Genomic DNA, 21,741 nt, shown 5'->3' with positions numbered 1-21,741 from the left:
TAATATCTGGCCAGGAGTTCAACAGCAGAATAGAGCTATGGAGAAATCATGGAATTGGAGTTCAGGCCAGCTATCTGCTCACCTTGATTTCCACATCCTTGTGGCCCTTCTGTGCATGGAGGTTGAAGTGTACGATCTCTGGGCTCAGGCCTGTCTCTACTTGAGCATACATCTGGTAGCAGGTTTCTATAAGGGCTTCAGCCAATTTCATATGATCAGCAGCCAGTCCATTGTGAGCTCCCAGTGCTAAAGTACCTGGCAAGAAGCAAACCAAGTGATCCTGCAAGACAAAACAACTCTTACTGAGAAGTTACACGTCAAGCAGCAAGGGGAGGTAGGGAGGACGTGAGTGTACCTTTGTCTTTTTAATTTTTTTATTATTTCTCTTCTTCAAAACACATTTCTGGTACCAACAACTTGAGGGTAACTTTTTAACAATCTGATGTAATGTAGCATGAGGCAGGCAGCAGTATTACAGAAACCATTAATTTTAAAAATGTACAAGAATGCATTTTTATGACAAGTTTCTGAAAAGAAGGTCTCAGGTCATGTTGAAGGGAAGGAGAGTGTCTTTTGGTTTACCAGAAGCATGTATGTCATACCAGCTCATGCAAGGGGTCAACAGAACCACCTAAAGGTTTGGCTGTCCTCATTCTGGAGCTAATCTACCATTGATATAAGAAAGTAAGCACTGCAGATTAATGTCACATATGGGATCTCTAATGATTCTCAACATTCAGAATCAAAGCTCAGGTCTCATCACCCAAAAACATAATAAAACCACTCTGATGCCCCTGTACGGACCTTTAAAAGCTTTGTCCAGTCCTTAAGGGAAGTTGAGGGTTGTAGAAGTCAGCACAGACACAGTAGCCAAACACCCCCCATTTTTCCAGCTGGCCAGGGTAAGAAACCTGTCCAGCCTTTCACCCAATAATAATGGATTAAAACCAAAATTCTGACTCCCTGAAACAGAAGAAAGTGTTCTGACACGTACAGACACCTAAGCCAAATCTTATCTGTCTCAATTCAATTCTGTCCTATCTTGGGATGGGGCAGCGCCCTCTACCCAAAACCCAAACTCTGGTCTTACAGCAGGTTTTTTGGAAAGTTTTTGGGAAATTCAGATCCAAGAAGCACATGCTGAAAACTAGAACTGAGTATCTTAAAAATAAGGAAAGGCTATACATATATTAATAATACATCACTTGTCTTTCAGACAAGCCACACACATATACAATACCTGTACTTGCATGAGTTTTTTAACTGAAAGATCTTAAAATGCACAAATTAGGAGCAGAGGGTTAAGATCAATCAATTTTCCCTTCAGCAAACAGCATACTGTTTTACTCAAGAATCTTCCAGGTAGGAAAATAAAAAGATGTTATTACTAGACAGAAACCTCAAAAATGACTAATTTTTTTTTTAACTCCATAATACAATATTAGATGACATGCTGCTTTCGAAGGCAAATCTGAAAACACAGGTGTGCAAGTGTCTACATGTATTTTTGAATTATGGAAAATGAGTAATACATAAAATAGGTATTGTCTCAACAATTTCAGACACTGGAATTTTATGACCAGAACAGAAAAAAAGAAAAAAACAGAAAGAAAATTTAATTCCAGCACCAAAATGTTTGGTGTTGAAGGAACAAAATGGGTTTGCTAGAGTAACTCGCAGAAAAGGCCCCCGGTTTGCACATGTGGTTAGTATCTACAAGCCAGTTACTCATTACTGCCATCACACTGGACAGATGTGCACGTATATATAGTCTTGGGGTTTGGGTTTTTGGTGGTTTGGGGTTTTTTTTTGCTTTGGAGAGGGAAAAGCTTTGCATTTGCCTCTGTGTTGGGTTTTACTTAAACTTTGTAATGGTTTTTCTGTTTTCTTTTGCAGTTGTATTCCTTACCATCTTGGCACTGAAATGGCCATGAGCAAGCTCTCCTACAAAAGTAAGCTTCTTGGGTTCTGATCTCTGAAGAAGATGCTTTTTCACTCCTTCTATGGCTCTCATATAGTCTTCCAACAGCCTGTGAAAAAAATCATTCCCAGTTGCCTCACATGCGCGCAGTCAGAACATGTTTGATCATAGCTGATGTTCAGCACAATCTTTTAGGTGACTGTTACTTCAGTCGAAAGAATAATATTTAATTAAACGTGAAAACTTAAAAAACCCCCTCAGTAACCATCAACATGACATTAATTGGTTATCACTACCATGTAGCAATACTGGGTTTACTTGCAAAGTAAATAATAATACTTTACTCCTTATTCAAATATTAAAGAAAGCACCTGCAACTGTTTCTAGACAATAACCAGATTTTATTTCAAAAATCCTTGGAAGCAGAGTTATTGAAATCACAAAAAATCTAGGCTGGGAAGGACCTCTGGGAGGTCTTTACTTCAACCCTCTGCTCTGAGGCAGACTCAGCCACATCAGGTTGTCTGAGTGGTTATTCAAGCAATTTTTTCGTACCCCCATCCAAAGATGGAGATTCAAAGAGCTTGAGCAATCTTTTCCAGTTGACCTCTCTCATTGTGAAACATTGTTTCACATTATTTAATTTGATTTTTCCTTGATTTTACATACTTTCAATATGGAAAACAACCTGTGTATTAATACCACTGTGAGGCTCACAAAATGCCATTGTGGTCCCAAAGACACCGGTTCTCCATTTACAGCGAGGTAAGGCTTGGAAAGAGCAGTGATGAAAGCTTTGTTTGTAGAAAGGCATCTGCTCTGGCACACAGAAATGCCTCCAAGAGGCACGTTTTTCCTCTGTCTGCATTAAGCTCCTTGAAATTAACAAGTCTAACATAATTAGCTTATGTGCAGAGTTGTCTTGAAGGAAAGCCGCTTTTCCAACATCTTTAACTCCTCCTTGCAAACACTCTTCCACTAATGCAGTACAGATAACAGAAACATACGAGACTTGTAGAGGGACTTTTTACAAGGGCATGTAGTGATAGAGCAAGGGTCTTTAAACTGAAAGTAAGTAGATTGATATTGGATATAAAGAAGAAATTCTTTCCTGTGAGGGTGGGGAGGCCCTGGCACAGGTTGCCCAGAGAAGCTGTGGCTGCCCCATCCCTGGAAGTGTCCCAGGCCAGGTTGGACGGGGCCTGGAGCAACCTGGTCTAGTGGAATGTGTCCCTGCCCTTGGCAAGGGTGGGACAGGATGGGCTTTAAGATCTTTTCCAACCCCAGCCAGTCTGGGATGCTGGAATTAAAGAGAAGGTAACACAAACATCAAACTTCTGTCTCCTTTCACCCTTCACTAACAAACCCAGAGCAAACACAGACATCACTGTCGAAAGGAAATGCCCACAGTATTTCAGAAGTGTATAATTATGCTCGGTATCTATTGCAAAGACTTCATTCTCATCTCCTGTCTGTGACACTCCTCACATTTGATGACCTGTGGAAGAAAAGGTTTCTGTGGAGAAGGAGTTTTGAGACTAAGTCTCCTCATGTTCTTTCATCAAGTTACCAAAGGTCCCTCTTTATGCTTAGCTTGCTTTTAAAAACAGTGATAAGTTCAGCTGACTCTTGGGCACATGCATTATTTTTCTTTAAGCAGCAAACTACAACAGAGTTTTACAGCTCACCTAATTCTCACACCAATATGAGAAGTGTAAAGAACTTACTCATTTTCTTTCTTTCCACCCTGAATCCACTGCTTGAGCAGATACTCATAGTAGCTGTCAGCTCTGGCTCCCAGAGTGTAGACCCCCAGGTGGGTGAACTGCCCGCTGTTGGTGTTTATGAACATAGGCACGAGGCCATCGTTTTTCCCTGAGAGGGTGTGAACGTGCTTCATCACCTCATCTACAGCTTTCTACAAGAAAGAAAATGGCAAATATAAATTATAGGTATAAATGAAGTACAGAACTGTGTCTAGTCACTAGCATCAGGGACATCAAGTTCAGCTAGAGCAATATATTAAATTCAAGATTTCAAACTTTTGGACTCTCAAAAGATGATGTTCTGGGTATGTTCAAGTACTCTGAAGCAATTATAACTGTTTCCTTTCCTTGAAGGCAAGCCCACTCAAAAGCCAGTACTACAGCACTCAAGATGTACTCAGATTTGTAAAGGAGAAGTCCAGCAAAAATAACAACTACATGAATCTATTTAGCAATAGCTGAAGTTCTTTAAATTATTGCATTCTTCAACACTGAGCTGTGGATACAGTTCAAAATAACATCAGCAGACAAAAAGAAAAGTGGAAAATATTATTTTCTCTCAAACTATTTTTATTTCAACGAACTTTTCCCTATATGGTGACCTGCTTTCAGGCTCTTATCTGTTGAGTGAAATTTTAGTTCCTTGGATGGTAACATTTCAGTTTTGTTCTCTGCATATAGATAATGGCATCAAGAAACCACACTCAGAAATTACTTTTTTAGTTAAAAGCTGTTTCTGAGGAAGAAAAATAATTGCTCATCTCCACTAGTACTTTTGGTATCCAATAAAACAATCAGAATATTTTGTTTCTTTTTCTTCCCTTGTCTAGAGTTTCACAACTTATTTATCATAACTTACAGACTCCTGAGACTGAGTATTAATGGAGAGTCAGTGGTGGAGCTGCAGAGAAATGGAAAAAGAGAGAGACATCAACTGATTCTTTCATACCTTGAATTTCTCATCTCCAGTCAGACGAGAGAGCTCCCTAAACTCCAGCTGAATGCTGGTCACCTCTGCCACACTGCTGTCAGATGTCCAGCGAGGGGGATGTGCAGTGCCCCGACCAATGTTGACATCAGAATATGGTATCTTGGAGGGGGTCTTGAATGCTGGCATAAGCCTGTTTCCAATGTCTTTCTAAAGACAACCCAGGAGCACAGGACAAAACAACAAACAAAACAAAAATAAATACATACACATGTACATCCCATTAGATTTTCTTCACAAAGCAGATAGAAAAAGATAGAATAGCAGCTTAGTTTTAGATGATGCAAGCAATTAAAGAAATTTAAAAAGTCATGAACTTATTCATAGTAATGAGCAGAGTTCCCACCTTGTCCTTAGCACTGCAGGCCTCATATGAGGCTGCAACCCCTATTATGCAGTCACTGGCTGATCTAGCTAATGTGATGAGGTGGCTGATGCTGTTAAGACACACAGAAAGGGCAACAAAAGACAACTATTATCCTTTGCCAATCATTTATTTCCTCTCTTGTTTCATGAGCTTTATGATGGTCAGCCATTCATGAGCAGAAGAGCAGATAAGAACAGGTGACAAACAGGGCAAGGCATTGAGCTTGTACAGAGAGCAGAGGTGAAGGCTTCAAAGCTTAATGGTAAATGCCTTTCCCACCACTTTAAATATGATACTGTTAAAAACCAGCAACATTTAACTTTCTGAGGAATCATCCCTCAACTTTGTCCAGTATGGAATACATAAGCAAGTTTCATTTGTAAGGCCAGTCACTCACAGCTTTTTCCAGGAAGAGGCTATCTCCAGAGAGGTGGTAGGTGCTCAGCAAGCCACCCAGAATACGGATAGTGCTCTCAAACAGGTTCACATCCACATTTTTATCAAATACTAAATCATTTGCTACCCATTTTCTTGCTTCTTCAAACTCTGCAAGGCATAAAAGGTAGTTCACTTAGGAACTTCTGGCATGTTCCAACAACTAGAGACATGAGTACTCCATATATTCATGACAGTTACTTATATTTGCCTATAGAGATCACAATTTTAGATGGAAAATCAAAATTAAGAGCACATGCTGGCAGAAGTTTGATTACCATTGGCTTAATTCTTATTCAGCACCCACTACAGATGCGTAGCCAGAAATAGCCACCGAAACAGAAAGTCCTTACTAGCTTAAGAAAAGAAGAAATAGAGGAATTCTTTATTAAAATAGTCCAGAAATTAAAATATTTCAAATCCATCCATTTGACTTATCAGATAATCAGTTACACTTCCACAAAGCCTTCTAATTTTAATTAAATCTTTTTCAACCAAAGCTGTTACCTACCAAGACAACGGGTAACATTTTCAGTTAACAGCTTTAGCCTAGCAATGTCCTCAGGAGCCTGCTTCCTGCTTGTTGGGGTTTTAGTTTAGTCTTAGGTTTTCCTGTTAAAGGAATTTTCTCCCATATGCATGTTGCTAGGGGACAAATAGCTGTACTTAAGAAAGACAAAAAGGGGAGTGGGGCGGGCCTGGCTACTCCTTTGTCTACACCTGGGTGTGGGGACAGTTCGCTCTGAGCGTCCGGAGAGAGAAGCTGCAGAGAAAGGAGCTGCTGCTTCTTTCTTTTTGGCCGTTCTTTCTTCCTGCTGGAAACAACGCCGGGACCCCAAAAGCCGCTTTTCCCTGCCCTGCTGGAGACCGAGCTGTGGCTGTCCTGCCTGCTGCTGCTTCGAGCTTTCGCTACGCTGTAGCCCTGCTCACCCTGCCTGCCTGGGCCTCCGTGGTTTTTTCCCATCTGGATACATCTCGTCTGCCACCCGGGATTTGCGTTCGTCCCTGCCATTCCAGCCTGCTGTTCCTGAGAGTCCGGGATCGGCTGCCCAGCGGTTTGTGAAGCCTTTGTTCCATCCCTTCCCGGGATCCCAGGGCACCAGAGCCGCGGGTTTCCCGAGCTCGCTCCGGAGCGCCCCCTGCAGCCGCGGGGGAACCATCGCACCTGCCCTGCTCACCGGGAGCCGCCAGCGCCCCTGCCGGCTGCGAGCGGAACTGCACCCGAGGGGAAAGGGCCTGACAGCCGAGAAGGCTGGCACTGGGTTTGTGATTGCTGTTACTGCCAGAGTTGTTGTTGTTTTGTTTGACTGGTTATATACATATATATATAGAGTAAAGAACTGTTATTCCTATTTCCCACATCTTCACCTAAAGGCTCTTGATTTCAAAATATAATAACTTGGAGGGAAAAGGGGTTATATCTGCCACTTCAAGGGGGGCCTCTGCCTTCCTTAGCAGACACCTGTCTTTCAAAACCGAGACACTGCTTCAGCATCTAACACCCAAAATCCCAAGACGTTGCAATTTTTTTTCTCTAGAAACAAAAATGGTTGTTTATCACATTACTAATTAAAAAAAAAAAAAAGTTTAAAAGAAAAGCTGTTTTAGGTTCATCAACCAGCTGAGCAGCAGCATCACTCAATGACTGCTTTAGCACAGGGTCTCTCTCCATGGTGCATGTGAGTCAGCTTAGCCCTCACAATTGGAGGCTGAGCTATTTCAGTGATCTCACAGCTTCTAGAAACTCCTGCTTGTGAGAAGCAGCAGAACAACCAGTTTGCCTGAAATGGAAGACATTCCTTAGGAGATAAACTCTAAAGCAAATAGATGCCTTTGTGCCCTCCAGTCTTGGATGCTGGGCAAATACAGGATGTTAGGCACATTGAAAAGAATTACAGAAAATCTCCCTGTCAGTGTTGTTAGCAGTACAACAGCAAAGGCCAAGTTCTGTGCCACAGAAGCTTTTGCATTCATCAGCTGTTAAGAAAGACTAGCAGCCTTAAACAGAACTTGCATTTACATAGCATTAGTTAATCAGAAGAAACCCCAGGACCTAAGGCAATCAGCAGAACTGATATAAAATAGGAAGAAGCCCTCATCAAGAACCCGTTTTCAACACATCTCTAACACTAAAAGTTTATTTTAACAGCTCTACTCAGTTCACAATTAACTTTTTTGGGGGAAAAAACAGCAGCACACAGACAACTTGATGAAATTCAAGACAGCCTGCTCAAACCTAGAGCTGCACACACATGACATATTACTTTACATAAACTTCAAAGGTAGTAGTGACAGAACCATAAAATACTTTGAGTATTTATTGTACCCTCACTGGCAGCTCTGTTCTTCCTATCTTGACAGAAAAAGTTGCAAGATTAATAAAAGTTTACAAAGGTGGCTATCTACCATGCTTAAATAGATACAGTTCCAGAAATTTTTAAATACCACTAAAAAAACCCTCTGCACCACCAAAAAAAAAAACCCAACCAGCCCAAACAACCAACAAGAAAAAAAGGTCTTAAACACTAATTAAGCATTTAAGTTTTTTGCAACAGAATTGCAAAATTTTTTGGCTTAGTTTTTAAAATCTGTTTGAAAGTTTTCTAACATGGTCATTTCCAAAATAACTCTCAAAAATATAGACAGCAAAACAATTCAGGAAAGAGGTACTGAGCACTCCCTTTCTCCACCCATGGATTCCTTACAGAAACAGCCTTCTTAAATTCATATATGAAATATTGATATTAGGTGTGATAAAACACAAGCAAGGAACGTACAGGCAAACTACCCAAGAGTGATGGGCAGAAAGCCTCCAGTGGCTGTATAATGGCACAGAGGTAGCACTGGGGTTTTAGTACAGACACAAAGACCAGGAAGTTTATTAAAACTTCCCTCAAATTCTACCAAACATATACATTGTGTATACATATATATGTATGTATGTATTTACCCTCACAGGAAAGCTACACTTATAGGCCACAGGTAATAAATATTCCCTTCAAAGAACTCTGAACATGCACTGCCTGAAGAGAAATTAAGGAATTATTCTAGAGGGAAAAAAGTGGAAGAGGAAAAAAAATTACCTTCTTTTAAGCCAAAAATCCACATGGTATCCAAGGCATCAATTAAGGTAAGCCCAAGTCCAAACCACTCGCTGTAGGACTTGGACAAAGGCTTCAGCTCATCATGGCCCCAGGCAAATTCCTTGTACCCTTTCCAGGCATGGCGGAAGGCTTCGATCACAGCCAGCTGGCGCTCGTTTACGGGCACTGCAGAGGACAAACAGCACCTTGCTCAGGACTTCTGCAGGGCACTTATGGAACTATACCACACACCACTTTGCTGCATTCCACCAAAAATAAAATTTCTTCCAAACTAACTGATCAGTGCAATGGAAAAACCACCCTCGGATTATTCTTTTCAGAGCAGCCTTTCCTCTGCAGAACAACCAGTCAGTGTTTCTAGTCAGCAATTCAGCCAAGGGGAAACAGATTTCTCCCCGGCAACAAAACTGTCACTTCTGCAAATAAAACATTAAAATAATCACATGCACAGTTGTAGATGAGTATCACTGAAGCCCAAAGAGATGAAAGTCAGGAAATACCAGATTAGGATCCATGGTAATTCAGGTGCCGAATACATACGTTTAACAATAAAATCCTCAGCTAATTCAACACATAACATTTTTTCTTCATCTTCCCTCTCCTACTAACTGCTTTCTGTTAAATTTAAAATCACTTCTACAAAACTATTTCTATTGAACTTTCTATTTAATACCAAAGTAGAAAGAAAATTTACGTTTTCCATCTTGGCAAAACCATGTCTTTTTCTACAGCTGTACTAATTTTTTGCTTGCTATTTGCCATGGAGTTTATGTTACACACTGAACATGAAAAATTTCACGCCTGTTAGCTGAAATTTTGGAAGATTATGAACAAAGACTTCTAGAGTGGGAAACACCAAGCAGCACAACCAACCCCATAAATATTAAGCTTGCAAAAGTGCAAATATATCACATTGAAATATTTATCACAAATTTATCACATTGAAATGTTTATCACACCAGAACTTCCTGGTTTCTTTTCTGAACTCAAAAAAGAAACAATAGGTTCTTTGTTCCACAAGCACAGCAACTTCAAAAACAACTTCTGCAGCTTTCTGGTGAGCCCTAAAAAGAGTTCCATTTAGTTCAGGGGCAGGAAGTCACTTTCCCTGTATTTGCAGAACAAAAGAAAAGGCATGGCTGAAAAGAAAGCTGTCTCTTTTATGCCCTCCTTTAGATTATCCTGTCCTGCAATATCTGCCTCCTCCCAGAGGCTGTATTTCAAAGATTTGTCTCTAAAATTTATTTTCAAATTCTGAAGGCTAATAAGCATGAAGGCTGGCATAGTGAAATAAGAACACTGAAAAACTAGGATGCTCTAACAATCTCTCCTACACTTTCTGTTTCCTCTAATCTAAATAAATAAATAAAATAATGTGTATGGGGAGAAATTGCACAACTTCAGCCATAAAAGCAAACCAAAAAAAAAGGTATCATTAGCTGTCCTATTTACCTGGTTCTTTCTGGTCTTCAGCTTCCATAGATGAAGGTTTTTCTGGTTCCTTTATTTTACTGGATGGAGGTTCAGTGCTTTGGTCAGGTTCTATCACTGCTCCTCTCCAGCTGCAAATACAAGGGACTGTGATTAATACTTATTCTGGTCACAGAAAATCATGCAAATGAATGGGACTTATCTCTGCATTTCCTTTATCCCACAATACTTTGATAAAACAGAAGTTAGATTTTATATCAAGGATCAAAATAACTATGCTGCCCACTAGGTAAGTTTTCTGTTCAAAGAGAGCAATCTTCTTTGCAGAGGAATTTTACTTGATTAAGAAATGTGTGTTACAAGCTCTTGGAATTTCATTCAATATCTTGGCAATGGAATTTAATAAAAAACTTCTTAAAATAAATCAAACACCTGAAAATGCTGTATTACAAGCAATTTGTTATCTACCAGCTCTGAAATGACCACAGTAGCTACTAATGCTAAATAGTACCACACAAATGATGATCACCAAAACTCATGATTAAGCACAAAGGATGAGATGCTCAAAGTACTAACTTTGCTATCAAGGGATCACAAGCCTTCTCTGCCACCACAGATGCCTAAATCACTTTTGACAGGTTTTTATGAAGAATCTCCTGAAGGAGAAGTCTTTCAGAATGGACTTCAAGTCAAGCCAAGTTCATATCAAGATCAAATAATATCAACCATACCATTTAATATATAGGTATGTTGCCTTTGAGCCCATTATATGCTTCCTAAGGGAACCAGGCTAACAGGACCTTTAAAGCTTATATTGTTTACAGTCAGCATATCTTCTGACTTAGATAAATACCATATTTCATTTCTTACTTTCATTCTTTAAATTTGTAACTAGTCTATGTTTTCATTGCTCTTGTAAGTTCTCTTGTTACCACCTGTTTATGAGTTACAAGCAAAAGCAAAACAATAAAACACTTTCAGAAAACACTGACAGCCAAAATGCTGAGGTAGGCACAGTTCTGATGCTATGATCAGCTCATCTGAGCCAGTGCTAAAGAGAACACAAACACTTAAAACCCCCAAGCCTCATGTTCCAAATCTGAAGAACCTCTGCTGAACTTTTCAGTATCCATATTACTTTCCTTCACTTATTCCCAAATCAAAACACTTCCATGACCATAGAAGCACAGACCTTCTGTTAAAGACCAGATCTGTATAAGGGATGAGATATCTTGTAAGAAAGAAGTGAGCACATGCTGTTAAACACACACAACTGCATACACATGCATGCCTGGGCCCACTGTGTTTAGTGGCACCAACCCACAACCAGCACTGACACTGCTATCACTTTCCAAGCCTGGCCCAAGACAAAGACACTTGTAGCAGCACTATTATATTGATACTGTTACATTAACATTTATTACAACAAACTACATGCAGAAACCTCTGGACACGGAGAATCCTTCTGAACATTAAGAGTGTCTAAGTGCATTAGAAATACAGCCAGCCTCGCAGGGCTTCAAACTCTCTGCAGCTGTGGGATACAAACAGTAGAATCAGAGACTCTGCACATTCATCAAAAAGAAATCTATCTAGCCTAGCAATATCAGCAGCTATCAGGCCAGGCCTGAGAACAAACCCATGCAAAGAAAGAAAATAACCTCAGACACAGACAACAAAAAGCCCTAAAAATTTTCACTCCAACGCTCAATGGGTCTTGGCGGGGGAAAGGGGGAAGCACTGTACCTTGCCTGAAACATTTCTACCTGATAATGGATTTCTCTGTTTTCTCTACTTTATCAGCTTCGACCAGCTCTTCTACAGCCCTGATGGTATCATGTCGGGTCTTCAGCCTCATGTCTCTCCGTGGTGCCTTGATCTGAAGATTGGAAGGACCACGACGAACATGAGGTGGTTTTGGTGGCTTCTGAGAATATAAAGGAAAAAAAGAAATATGTGCTTGGTAAGTTGCAGAGATGGTAAAATTTCAAACCACAAATCAACATCATTCCAGTATTAAACATAAATTCAGATAAATCTTATTTTGTTTCTTTTGCAGCAGGCAAATTCTGACCTGAATGGAAGGTATGCTAAAGACCCTTGTGGTTTTGTTTGCTTTAAACATTTGGTAAAATTATCCAGTTCTTAAGTTTACACTGATAAATTATTTTTAAACTACCTCTACTGCTACCAGATATTCATTTGACACAAGGCAGTGACAAAGGATTGTAAAGATATTTGATTCCATTTTACTAGGCACAGTAAATTTATGAGAATTAGCAAAAGGAATGCAAAAAAAAAGTTTACGCAATGCCAGTGTAAATACCAAGAATTACTATACAGCAATCCATGTACATTTCTGCATGATGAAGAAGAGATTTCATACAGAATTTCATATTCATTAACTGAAAATCCCCAAATTCATGAGATAAATCCATGACGAGCAACACAGTAACCAGTATTCCTCTGCTCAACTAATCCAGAGTCAGCTGATATTCCTTGCCCACTGCATTCCCCACAAACATAACCCTTCAAATCCTCCTATCATCTGCTCTTTCTGATGCTATTTCTCAAGCTCCCAGGTAAATCATGACTCCAGGCTCCTCACAACAGTGGAGACTGATGCACACAGCACGAGTGAAGCCTCAAGCAAGAGGTCACTGTGACCTAAAGTCCTGGTGCTCTTGGGGCAGAGCAGTGAATAAGAAACAGCATACAGAACACGTAAATAAAAAACATAAAGCCAAGAAATACTACACCAAAGCCCTTCCTGCAAGGAGAGCATTCCACCAAGAGCACACTTTTATTACAACTTCTAACTCCTTCCTCCACAACAACTGCTGGAATCAAGCACTATTTGCCTTCACAAACTCCTTGTGGCGTTAGAAAACTAACTTATTCTCACATTACCTGCAGTGAAAGCTCAGGGTAGTCTCCATGGTTGGCATCTGCTTTCTGGGGTGCTGGTAGAACAGCTGGATTTGCCAGCTTTAATCCAGGAATTTCTTGTTCTGTTCTCTGCTCATCCAACGACTTGTTTGTTATACCTAGACACACAAAACTACTCAGCACAAGGAATCAACAGTTAAGGCTGCAGTTAGAAATTTGTAACAGTTTGCTGCATTCAAGCAGTAGATGCACCTCCAAAAAGTTTTTGCATTCACAAAACATGGATGAACACATACTAATTGTTAGATAAAAAGTGTATTTTGGTATTAATCCTCTCCCTAATATAAAAGGAGGCTGCTAAAAGGCACATGGGGATTTTTTCAATTGCTACTATTTCAGTTTTTCAATACAATTACTAAGATAATGTCAGAGGTAAATGTGCCTTAGTATTATACAAATGCTTGGAATGTCTAAACTGACAGGCAGTCAAAACCAAGAGAGGATTATATTATTCTAGTGATTGGGTTTGAGCTACCCATATCTACATACAAACATAATAAAAAACCACACTCAAAGCCTTCAAATCTTAATCAACTGTCATAGCTTAGGAATGGTACTCCCCAATTCAGTGCTCTCTGAAACCACAAAAACGACACTGCCACTCTTTCCCTGGCCTGTTTTCCTCTCTCCCTCCCCTTCCCTCTGGGGTGGGTGGAGTTGAAAATTGGATGCACAAAAGGCAAAGATCACAGGTTGAGATAAGAAAACAAAGAGTACAGGCAACAGTATTAATAACAAAAGGTAAAAGAAAAAGAAACTATTTACAGAAGGCACACATACAGACAGCTGCCCCTGCCATGTTTTCTCCATCAGAAGGAACCCCTTCTCCCCAGCATAGAGGATCCCTTTCTCCCCTCTCCCATGCCCAGCAATGACTGAGGTGGTACAGAATAACATCCAGGCCTTAGCCACACCCCCTCCCAGCTACTTCAAAAAATCAACTGTCCTGGCTGAAACCAGGATATCAACAAAAACAAAACGTTGCTCTAGTCAAGCTAATCAAAGAAAAGGCATACAAAAAATATTTCTGATTAAGCATTACGTCATTCAAACATCACATAAAATCATCTCAGCACTGCACTTTAATGAATACACCCAGTCATTGCCAATAGAAATTAAAACTGGTTATAAGACCCACAACAATCTCCTAACTTCTAACACCTCATTTTGCCAATTCTGAGCTGTACAGAACACATACTTTTCCATGCTTCCCCCATGCTTGTGTACGAAATGACTCCACATACTGCCAAGAATGCAAACAGGAAGAGAATGACACTCCGCTGGAGTCGGGACAGCTGCTTCCATTTCTTTAGGAGAGAAGTGAAAGAAAGAACATTTAGCATGACATTAAGAGCCTACTTGGTTAAAAATAAATTCTTATTGGTTCATTCAGATTAAAATTCACAAAATCACGTAGGTTTAATTCTACTCTGTTTCCAACTGCATATATGCATTGCTTAATTTCTTTGATGACAGAGAAAATAGAAATCCAACCGGCCAGCACAAGGCACAACAAACTCACAGAAACATAAGAGCCACTTAATGCAAGAACCTCAGAACCTGCCAAGTGTCAAGACTCCCAGAAAGCTTTAACTACAGCTGACTCTGATCACAACCTCCACTGGCTGACCTGAGCACCTGCCCAGGTATCAACTGGGAAATCAGCCAAAAGCCTCTTTCCTCCTGGCTGGGGAGGGACTGCAGAGTGCACACACAAAATTAGAAGAAAATGATAAGAAAACTAAAAATGTTACTGCAGCAAAGAAGAAAAGCTCAAAACAAGCTGAGCACCAATCACTGGACAGGCTGTGGGTTTGATCCTCATATGGGCCGTTTTCTTAAAGAGTGGGCCCCTTCCAACTGAGGATATTCTGTGAATCTGTGAAAGAGAAGTCAGGCATCCTGGCTCTGACAAGCATGGGAACTGTCACACAGAACAAGTTCTGCACCACAAAAAAAAGTCACCAACCTGCAGCAATGTGAAAATGAAGTAAAACACCAACACAGCAAACAAGACAAACCCACAATCTTTTTGAGTTTAGTCCTGGCCAAAAATGTATTGTTAACACTAAAGTATATGCAACAATCACTGAAAATTTGACAGCAAATGCTACATTAACCTGGAAGAGGCCAATGTACATTAGCCTCCATTTACAGAGAGAGAAGCTGGAGTTAAACATTAAGTGCTAAATTGTCACTGTTACTTTTCCAACAGTCCTCCTGAAATTCACTAATTCTGGTTTTGGTATAACTTCATAGCCAATGCTACGCTTGGGAACAACCCTTCCCACAAACCACACAGCACTTCCCATAGTCCTCATCCTCTTAGCAACAGCCAGAGGCCGGGAATGTCTCAGGGCAGACCTGTCAATGTGCTCACACTGTGAGTCCCACAGCACACAGCTTCCTGCCTTCCACCTGTGCTGTTGGCTGTACAGGAACACTGTACACCCTTCTCTGTGCACACTGCAAGATGCTGGTCGCACTGTGTCATCTTCAGTTCTACCTGCATGGCAAACTGTATGACCCTCTCCCCGTTGCAGAAAGATGCTTGAAATCCAGCAGCCCTGTGGTTCATCAGGGTAGGATGGGAAAAGAAGCTTTAACTGTGGCGTCTTGGAACGCGTAGGAATGAGGCACAAGAACACACGAGGGCATTCATCACCATCTCACTGTTTTTTCGCTCACAAAGAATAAGAATACAATGAAGGGCGATGAGTCAGGCCCATATTTCTCTAGCTGGTAATACAAAGAGAATTGTGAGACTGTGTCCCTAAACAGGCTCTTCATACACTTCATCTGATGACCTGTAAAGCCTCTGTAGGTGACTATACATCATCTCCTATCTGTAACAAGGGTTATCTTGTCCATTTGACTCACTCTTTCCCACAGAACACTCTCCAGCCCAAAACTCCCCACATGAAGCTGCCTGCCCACTCCACCCACAAGCAGACAAGGTCACTTCCCAGAGCTCTGCCAGAGGACCCCTCTCCTCACACTCAGCTTTTCTACTGAAAGCAAAACTGTTCCCTGTACTCTACTAGGGCAGAAGACAGGACTCTCCCCTTCAGCCTTAGTACGGGGAACAAGGGCACAGAGACCAAATCTCACTCCCCTCATTCCTGTCCAGGGAGCACAGCGTTGCCCCTCAAATGTCCACTAGCAGAGGGCAGCATTTTACCGTATGCCACCGTCCCAGCTTTGCTCGTGAAAATTAAGACATGACGTGGAGATCCGTCAGCCAGCCCGCGCCCTACCCACCCGTACCCCGCGGAGATCTGCCCCGCGAGCACTCCGAGAGCAAAGCCCAGCGCGGGGCCGCCCCAGCGCCCAGGGCCCGCAGTCATGGCTTCAGCCCGACTCGGAACTGGGGGACCACGCCAGGTCCCCCATGACAGTCCAGCTACACCTAAGCCCAGGGACACTCCTGATCGCCCGGCCCAACAGCCCTCCCCCATAGCCAGGTACCCCCCGCACCCAGCCCGTGGATACTCCCGGTACCGCACAGCTCCGCGCGTGGCCCTCACCCGCCAGCAGGAGCGCCGCCGCCAGGCCTTGCTGTTGTTGTAGCCACCGACCCCGATCGCCTCCTCCGGGCCGAGAGTAACGGAGATGAAGTCCCGGCGCGGCGGTCCCGCGGCGGCGGCGGCACCCGAGTACATGGCGGCACCTCAGGGGCCGCCTGCCGCCATCGTCCCGCGGGACGGAGCGGCCGCTTCCGGCAGCCGCTTCCGGTGCCGCTCTGGCGCCGGCGCATCCGCGCTCGGTGGCACCGGGACGGGGCGGGACCCAGCGCGCCCGGCGGGGCCGCGGAGGCACCGGCCGTGAGGGAGCCCCGGCGGGACGGGCCTCTCCGCGGGCGGTCAGGAGGAGGTCTCGGCCCGCGCTGCCCACTCGCCGAGGCGCCCCGAGGCCGCAGCCCTCGGCGTGGGCCCGGCCCGAGTCCCCCGCCTACTTCACGGGTTCCGCCTTCAGGCTGGGCCGGGGGTGCTCGGGGCTGCGGTGATTTTGCCCTTGCCTCCCGCTGTCCCGGCGCACCTCGCCGAGCCACGCCCTGCCCAGCGAGGACCGTAGCTGCCGGGATGGGCAGTGAGGCAAAGGAGAGGCTGGGAATTCTCGCTGTTCTTCGGTGTCGTGAGATTACAACATAGAGACCAGTCACAGAATCATTGGCATGGAAGATCTAGAAAGGAAAACGTGCACGTGGGAGGTCATAAGGAAAATCAACTCAGTAGATGGCCTGCAAGCTCCCATGGAGCTGGGAGGAGGCCGCTGTGGTGAGGCCCAGCCCCGGCACAGGGCACTGGAGGCGGCACGGACACTGCGGCTCCCCCTGGACAGTGAGCACGGCCAGGGAAAAGCCCGAAGTGCTGCTGCCTCCGAGAGGACAGGGAAGTGCTGTCTGATATCATTATCACCTACCACCGAAAAACCAAGACACACAGCTTTCCAGCAGGCAATGCGGGAACACGGGCCTGAGAGCAAACAACTGGAATCTGTGAGAGGATGGATGTATGTGAGTGGGTAAAAAGTAACTTAACCAGTTATGTAAATAAACCGTTCTATAAGACCTGGCACTGAATTTTGGTATGCAGCAGGAAGCACTCATCCCGCACAATTCCTTCCTTCAGCCGCTCCTCCACAGTCCCCCAGCCCTGTGTCACTCCCTGTGCAATAAAAGAGTTCCCTGCATCTTCCCTGCAGAGAAGGAGGGACATAGTTGGATTGTTTAGTGATGTACACGTTCAGAGCCATAGCAGGACCGGGTTTGTAATAACTTCTAGCTCAGGTTCATAGTCCAACGGGAAGAAGGCAGCATTGAAGCAGCTGCTTAAAGAGTGCTGCTCTAAGTGCTGGCACTGAATTCACCTCCAGCTGTGCCTAAAGTGGCAGGTTAGGATGCATCATTTGAGCCTTTACATTTGGAATACATCTCACACTAAATTTCAAGATAAAACTGAAAATGTTGTGTTTTCTGAGCATGATTAAGAAAACTAATCAATCAAAAATTCTGATAGACAGGAACAGCATAAACAAGCAGAAGAACAATTTAAGATGCCTAAAGCATGCATTCATTTTTAGCATTAATTTTCCTATCACAAGAAACTACTGATTCATCTAACTTAAAAACACATTTAAATCCCCAGCAGCCTTCACATGGATGTCAAGAGATAAATGGGGGGAAAGAAGTAAGAAAGGAAGATTTGCTTCTGACATTTGCTGGGTTCAGCACTAAGCCCCCAAATGAGGGCAATCCACCATTTGTGAGGTATTACTGACTTTCCCTACTGATTGTGCTATAAATAGAGCCCTGTTTAAGAAGTGCCTGTCATCGGAAAGCAAAGTAAAAGTTGCATTCCGGCAAGTGCTCATTATCTACACACCAGCTGCCAAACTGACTCAGAACCATATTACTCAAATCGACTTGAAATAAAACAACCACCTGCAATTAGACTCCCTTCCCTCAATAACTAAGCTGAAAAGCTTGGGGAAAATATACAGGCATTGCAAACAAGAACACAATATTCTGTTTTCTGATGGAAAAAATAGATCCCACAATGTCAACCCCCTTCAGGAATCACCCTCTGCTCAGTTCCATATGCCCCTGTAATCTGAACGGTGGGCACTGCAACCTCCAGATGTACCACCAGTGACACCATCCTGCAGCTGTGGTGACAACATTCATAGAGACAAAGATAACAAGTGTGTCTTTCTCACATACAAGAAACACAGACAAACACATAGAAATCACAGTAACATCTTTATTGTTAAAAATGCTTAGATGTCCAGAAGTTTCTGGAGTACTACAGGCCTTCCCTTTGTTTCAGGTACTTTTTTTCATTTTATAATGCATACAAAGACTTTGTTACTTATAGGACAGATTTTTTTTGTTAAAGTTCTCTCAAAATTATTTCTATATTCCAGTTTAAAATGTGAAGAGACATAGAAAATAAAATAAAAAAAAAAAGGGGGCAAGGCATTCAGCATTCTAATTTAGCTTCTGCTTGAAAACAACCTTGAAAACCATGTCAGCAGCTCTGTTCTGTGTGCATGGAAACTGAAGCGTCAAAAGAGAAAGAACTTTATTATTTGCTATATTTGCTTTTATTAGAAAAAGCAAAAGAAATCTTCCTTTATAGCACAGCACAGTGTAAAACAAGCATGTGCTCAAATTGCTGAGCAATACTCACAAATATACAACACAACTTGTTCTCAAATATAAAACTTGACTGACAGGAATGGAATGTGTCATAGAAACACTGTGCAAAAAGACTACAGACAAGGACAAATGCTTCATTAATACTAAAAATGTGAATTACTGGCTGCACATGCCAACTGAGGTAATCAGAACTGTCATTAGCTGGTCTGCATGTTTGAAAGGATCATTACTCAAGTTCATGCAGAAACACTTTACAACCAAAACCTCTGATACTGACATTTAGATGCTTTCCTTGGAAAACTTGAGCATACTTACAAACTGTATTTACTCTCAGAGTAATTTTTATACTTCCCCATTCCCTTCTCTATTATTCTGAATAGAATGTCACATCAGAAACTGTAGAAAGCCATGGAAGTTATTTATGCTTAATGAAACAGCATAAGCAATTCCTCAGTAGAAGGTGATAGCGTGAAATAACATTTCAGATGAAACATTTTTCTCACTACCTTCCCTAACACCATGTTTAGGAGAAGAGTATAGAACATTTCTGATGCAAAGGCCAGCCACCAGAGAATGCACCTGATGCATCCTCACCAAGGCTGAAACAACTCAGGGATGCTCAGTGCGGGTTCTACATCAGATGGGCTTGATCTTCCTGGGGCAGTGTCCAAAGATTGAACAGGAAGAATCACTGGTGGGTCGAGGGTCAGGGCTACCCTGGGACCCCTTGGCCAGGGCTGAGTTCACATGCTACATTTGTTCTGACAGTTAGTGTCCTTCATTAGCTGGCACTTATCTTCACATTATGGTTAGTAACATATCTAAAAGAAAGGCATCTATGGAATTATTTCCTAAGTGAAAGAGTGCTGGAAAATCACCTGGGCAAAAAGTGTAGAAGCAGAGGGTGGTGTTTTACTGTGTACCCTGTTGATGCTGAGAGTAAGTCTTTTTTTTTGTTTTGGTTAAGCATTAAAATCTACCACTGGGATTTTTTTCTCTTACTACTTTCAGGTACCTCAAGAGAGCCTTGTCTGAGGGATTTGGTATATATTAAACAGGAAATGGAAAGGAAAACTGTTATAGTCAGGAAGGGCAGAGGGTTGTAAAATATTCTTTTTTTTTTTTTTTAATCAAAAAAACCCACTACAACTGTAAGGAGCAATCAGTCTAGGCATGGGACCAGCAAGCCCAGATACAAAACTAGTCTGTTCTACTTTGGACTCCAAGCCCCAAGCAGTGCTAAGGCACAGCAACATCCCTACATAGAGCAGACTCTGTATGATCTGCTTAGAGGATGCAATTGCTGAATTGGATCTTCTAATCAGGACATGATTAGGGAAAAAACTAACCGCTGGAGAGAAAACCTCAGTACCCAAAGTCCTTCCATACTTTTCAGGATGGGGCCTCAAACTGACTGCAGCTGTGCACACAATTTAGAAACAAAACCAAACCAAAAAAAAACAACCACACCAGCACAAAGAAGGTAACCTAACAAGGCACTAAAGAAATTGAATCTTCTTGAATGCAACATGATTTATCAGGCCTTGACTGGCTCTTTTCCAAATTCATATGAAACAGTAAGTAAGAAATACAGGATCTGTTTAGCACCTAGAAAGTGTTAATCCTCACTCACATCCAAGTACACAAAACAGACTGAGGTAAAAGGCGCAGCCTTCAAAGTTACCAAACAGCACTGGGAGCTCACACATCTGTGTGTAATCACAACTGCTGCAAAGATTTGGCATCAATCAGACACTGCAAAGCAATTTTTTTATAATGCACTTCATAGCTGACATTTTAGTACCGTCAGTTCTTATAATGGATCTCACAAACACAGATCTGATTTGAGAGGGAAAGGCTTCCCACTTCAAGAATTTTCCAGCATTTCCACTTTGTTTTCGTCGAGTACAAAGGGAGAAGGGAACTCTTTGTTCTTCATGTACACCTCCAGACCCTGAGAAGGTGTGAGAACAGTATTGTTAGGCTGTAAATGCAGTACTTTTAAGTCCTCAAGGAATGACTGGCGAAGGTCAAGGACAGGCAACAGTAACAGTTTCCCCAGTGACAGAAAGTGTTTCTGGGGTTCAACAAGCAGAGGCACTAAGGAACCATAAAATGTGATGTCAGAAACAAGCTTCTTGGGGGGGGCAGCATGGGAAGGTGTGTCCTTAACTATCATTAGAATAATCCCAGCAAAGTCAACTTCAATTGCCTTGTTTACATTTTGTTCTGACAACGTACTGATTGCAACAAGTTCGCCACCTGCACGTGTTGAGGAATATGCCTAGTGCAGGTAGCTGGCTTGTAAGTTAACACGTGGAAACCTAGCAAACAGTGTCCACACATGCTCCTGCAATCTACTATTTCTCACCCTCTCCGTCCAACACAGGGAAGCTCCTGTTCTCACTGCTAAATGGAAGCAGGTTTCTCAGGATCAATTCTTTTCAGAGGGACAAACTTGAGTAATGGCTTCCCTAAAGCCAACACACGTATCACACTTCTCAGTCAGGATTCACTGATTGTGGGAGATGGGCACAAATGAGGACAGAACCCATGGATTTTCTAATTTGAATGTTCTGCACTTCTCATTAAGATCTCAAAGTGCTCATGAGTCTTCATG

At 42.4% G+C, this 21,741-nt stretch overlaps 1 protein-coding gene across 3 annotated transcripts in view; it reads right to left on the bottom strand.

The window, feature by feature from the left end:
- Positions 1 to 21,741, bottom strand: part of LOC125336612 (UDP-N-acetylhexosamine pyrophosphorylase-like protein 1) — a 40,177-nt gene that overhangs the window by 3,203 nt on the left and 15,233 nt on the right. For 2 of the 3 annotated variants that reach the window (XM_048325351.1, XM_048325352.1), the window contains exons 9-18: positions 14,160 to 14,268; positions 12,923 to 13,059; positions 11,779 to 11,939; positions 10,034 to 10,143; positions 8,561 to 8,746; positions 5,440 to 5,588; positions 4,637 to 4,825; positions 3,649 to 3,839; positions 1,910 to 2,030; positions 83 to 280 (exon numbers count right to left, since the gene is read on the bottom strand). In XM_048325351.1, the coding sequence (XP_048181308.1) occupies positions 83 to 280; positions 1,910 to 2,030; positions 3,649 to 3,839; positions 4,637 to 4,825; positions 5,440 to 5,588; positions 8,561 to 8,746; positions 10,034 to 10,143; positions 11,779 to 11,939; positions 12,923 to 13,059; positions 14,160 to 14,268 (1,551 nt within the window). Of the gene's footprint in view, positions 1 to 82; positions 281 to 1,909; positions 2,031 to 3,648; positions 3,840 to 4,636; positions 4,826 to 5,439; positions 5,589 to 8,560; positions 8,747 to 10,033; positions 10,144 to 11,778; positions 11,940 to 12,922; positions 13,060 to 14,159; positions 14,269 to 18,709; positions 21,076 to 21,741 lie in introns of those variants that run through there. The other variant, XM_048325353.1, reaches the window with a different exon arrangement.

The sequence above is a fragment of the Corvus hawaiiensis genome, chromosome 21 (assembly GCF_020740725.1).
Source record: "Corvus hawaiiensis isolate bCorHaw1 chromosome 21, bCorHaw1.pri.cur, whole genome shotgun sequence".
NCBI classification, from domain to species: Eukaryota; Metazoa; Chordata; class Aves; order Passeriformes; family Corvidae; genus Corvus; species Corvus hawaiiensis.
This window is presented reverse-complemented; position numbering and strand designations above follow the sequence as displayed.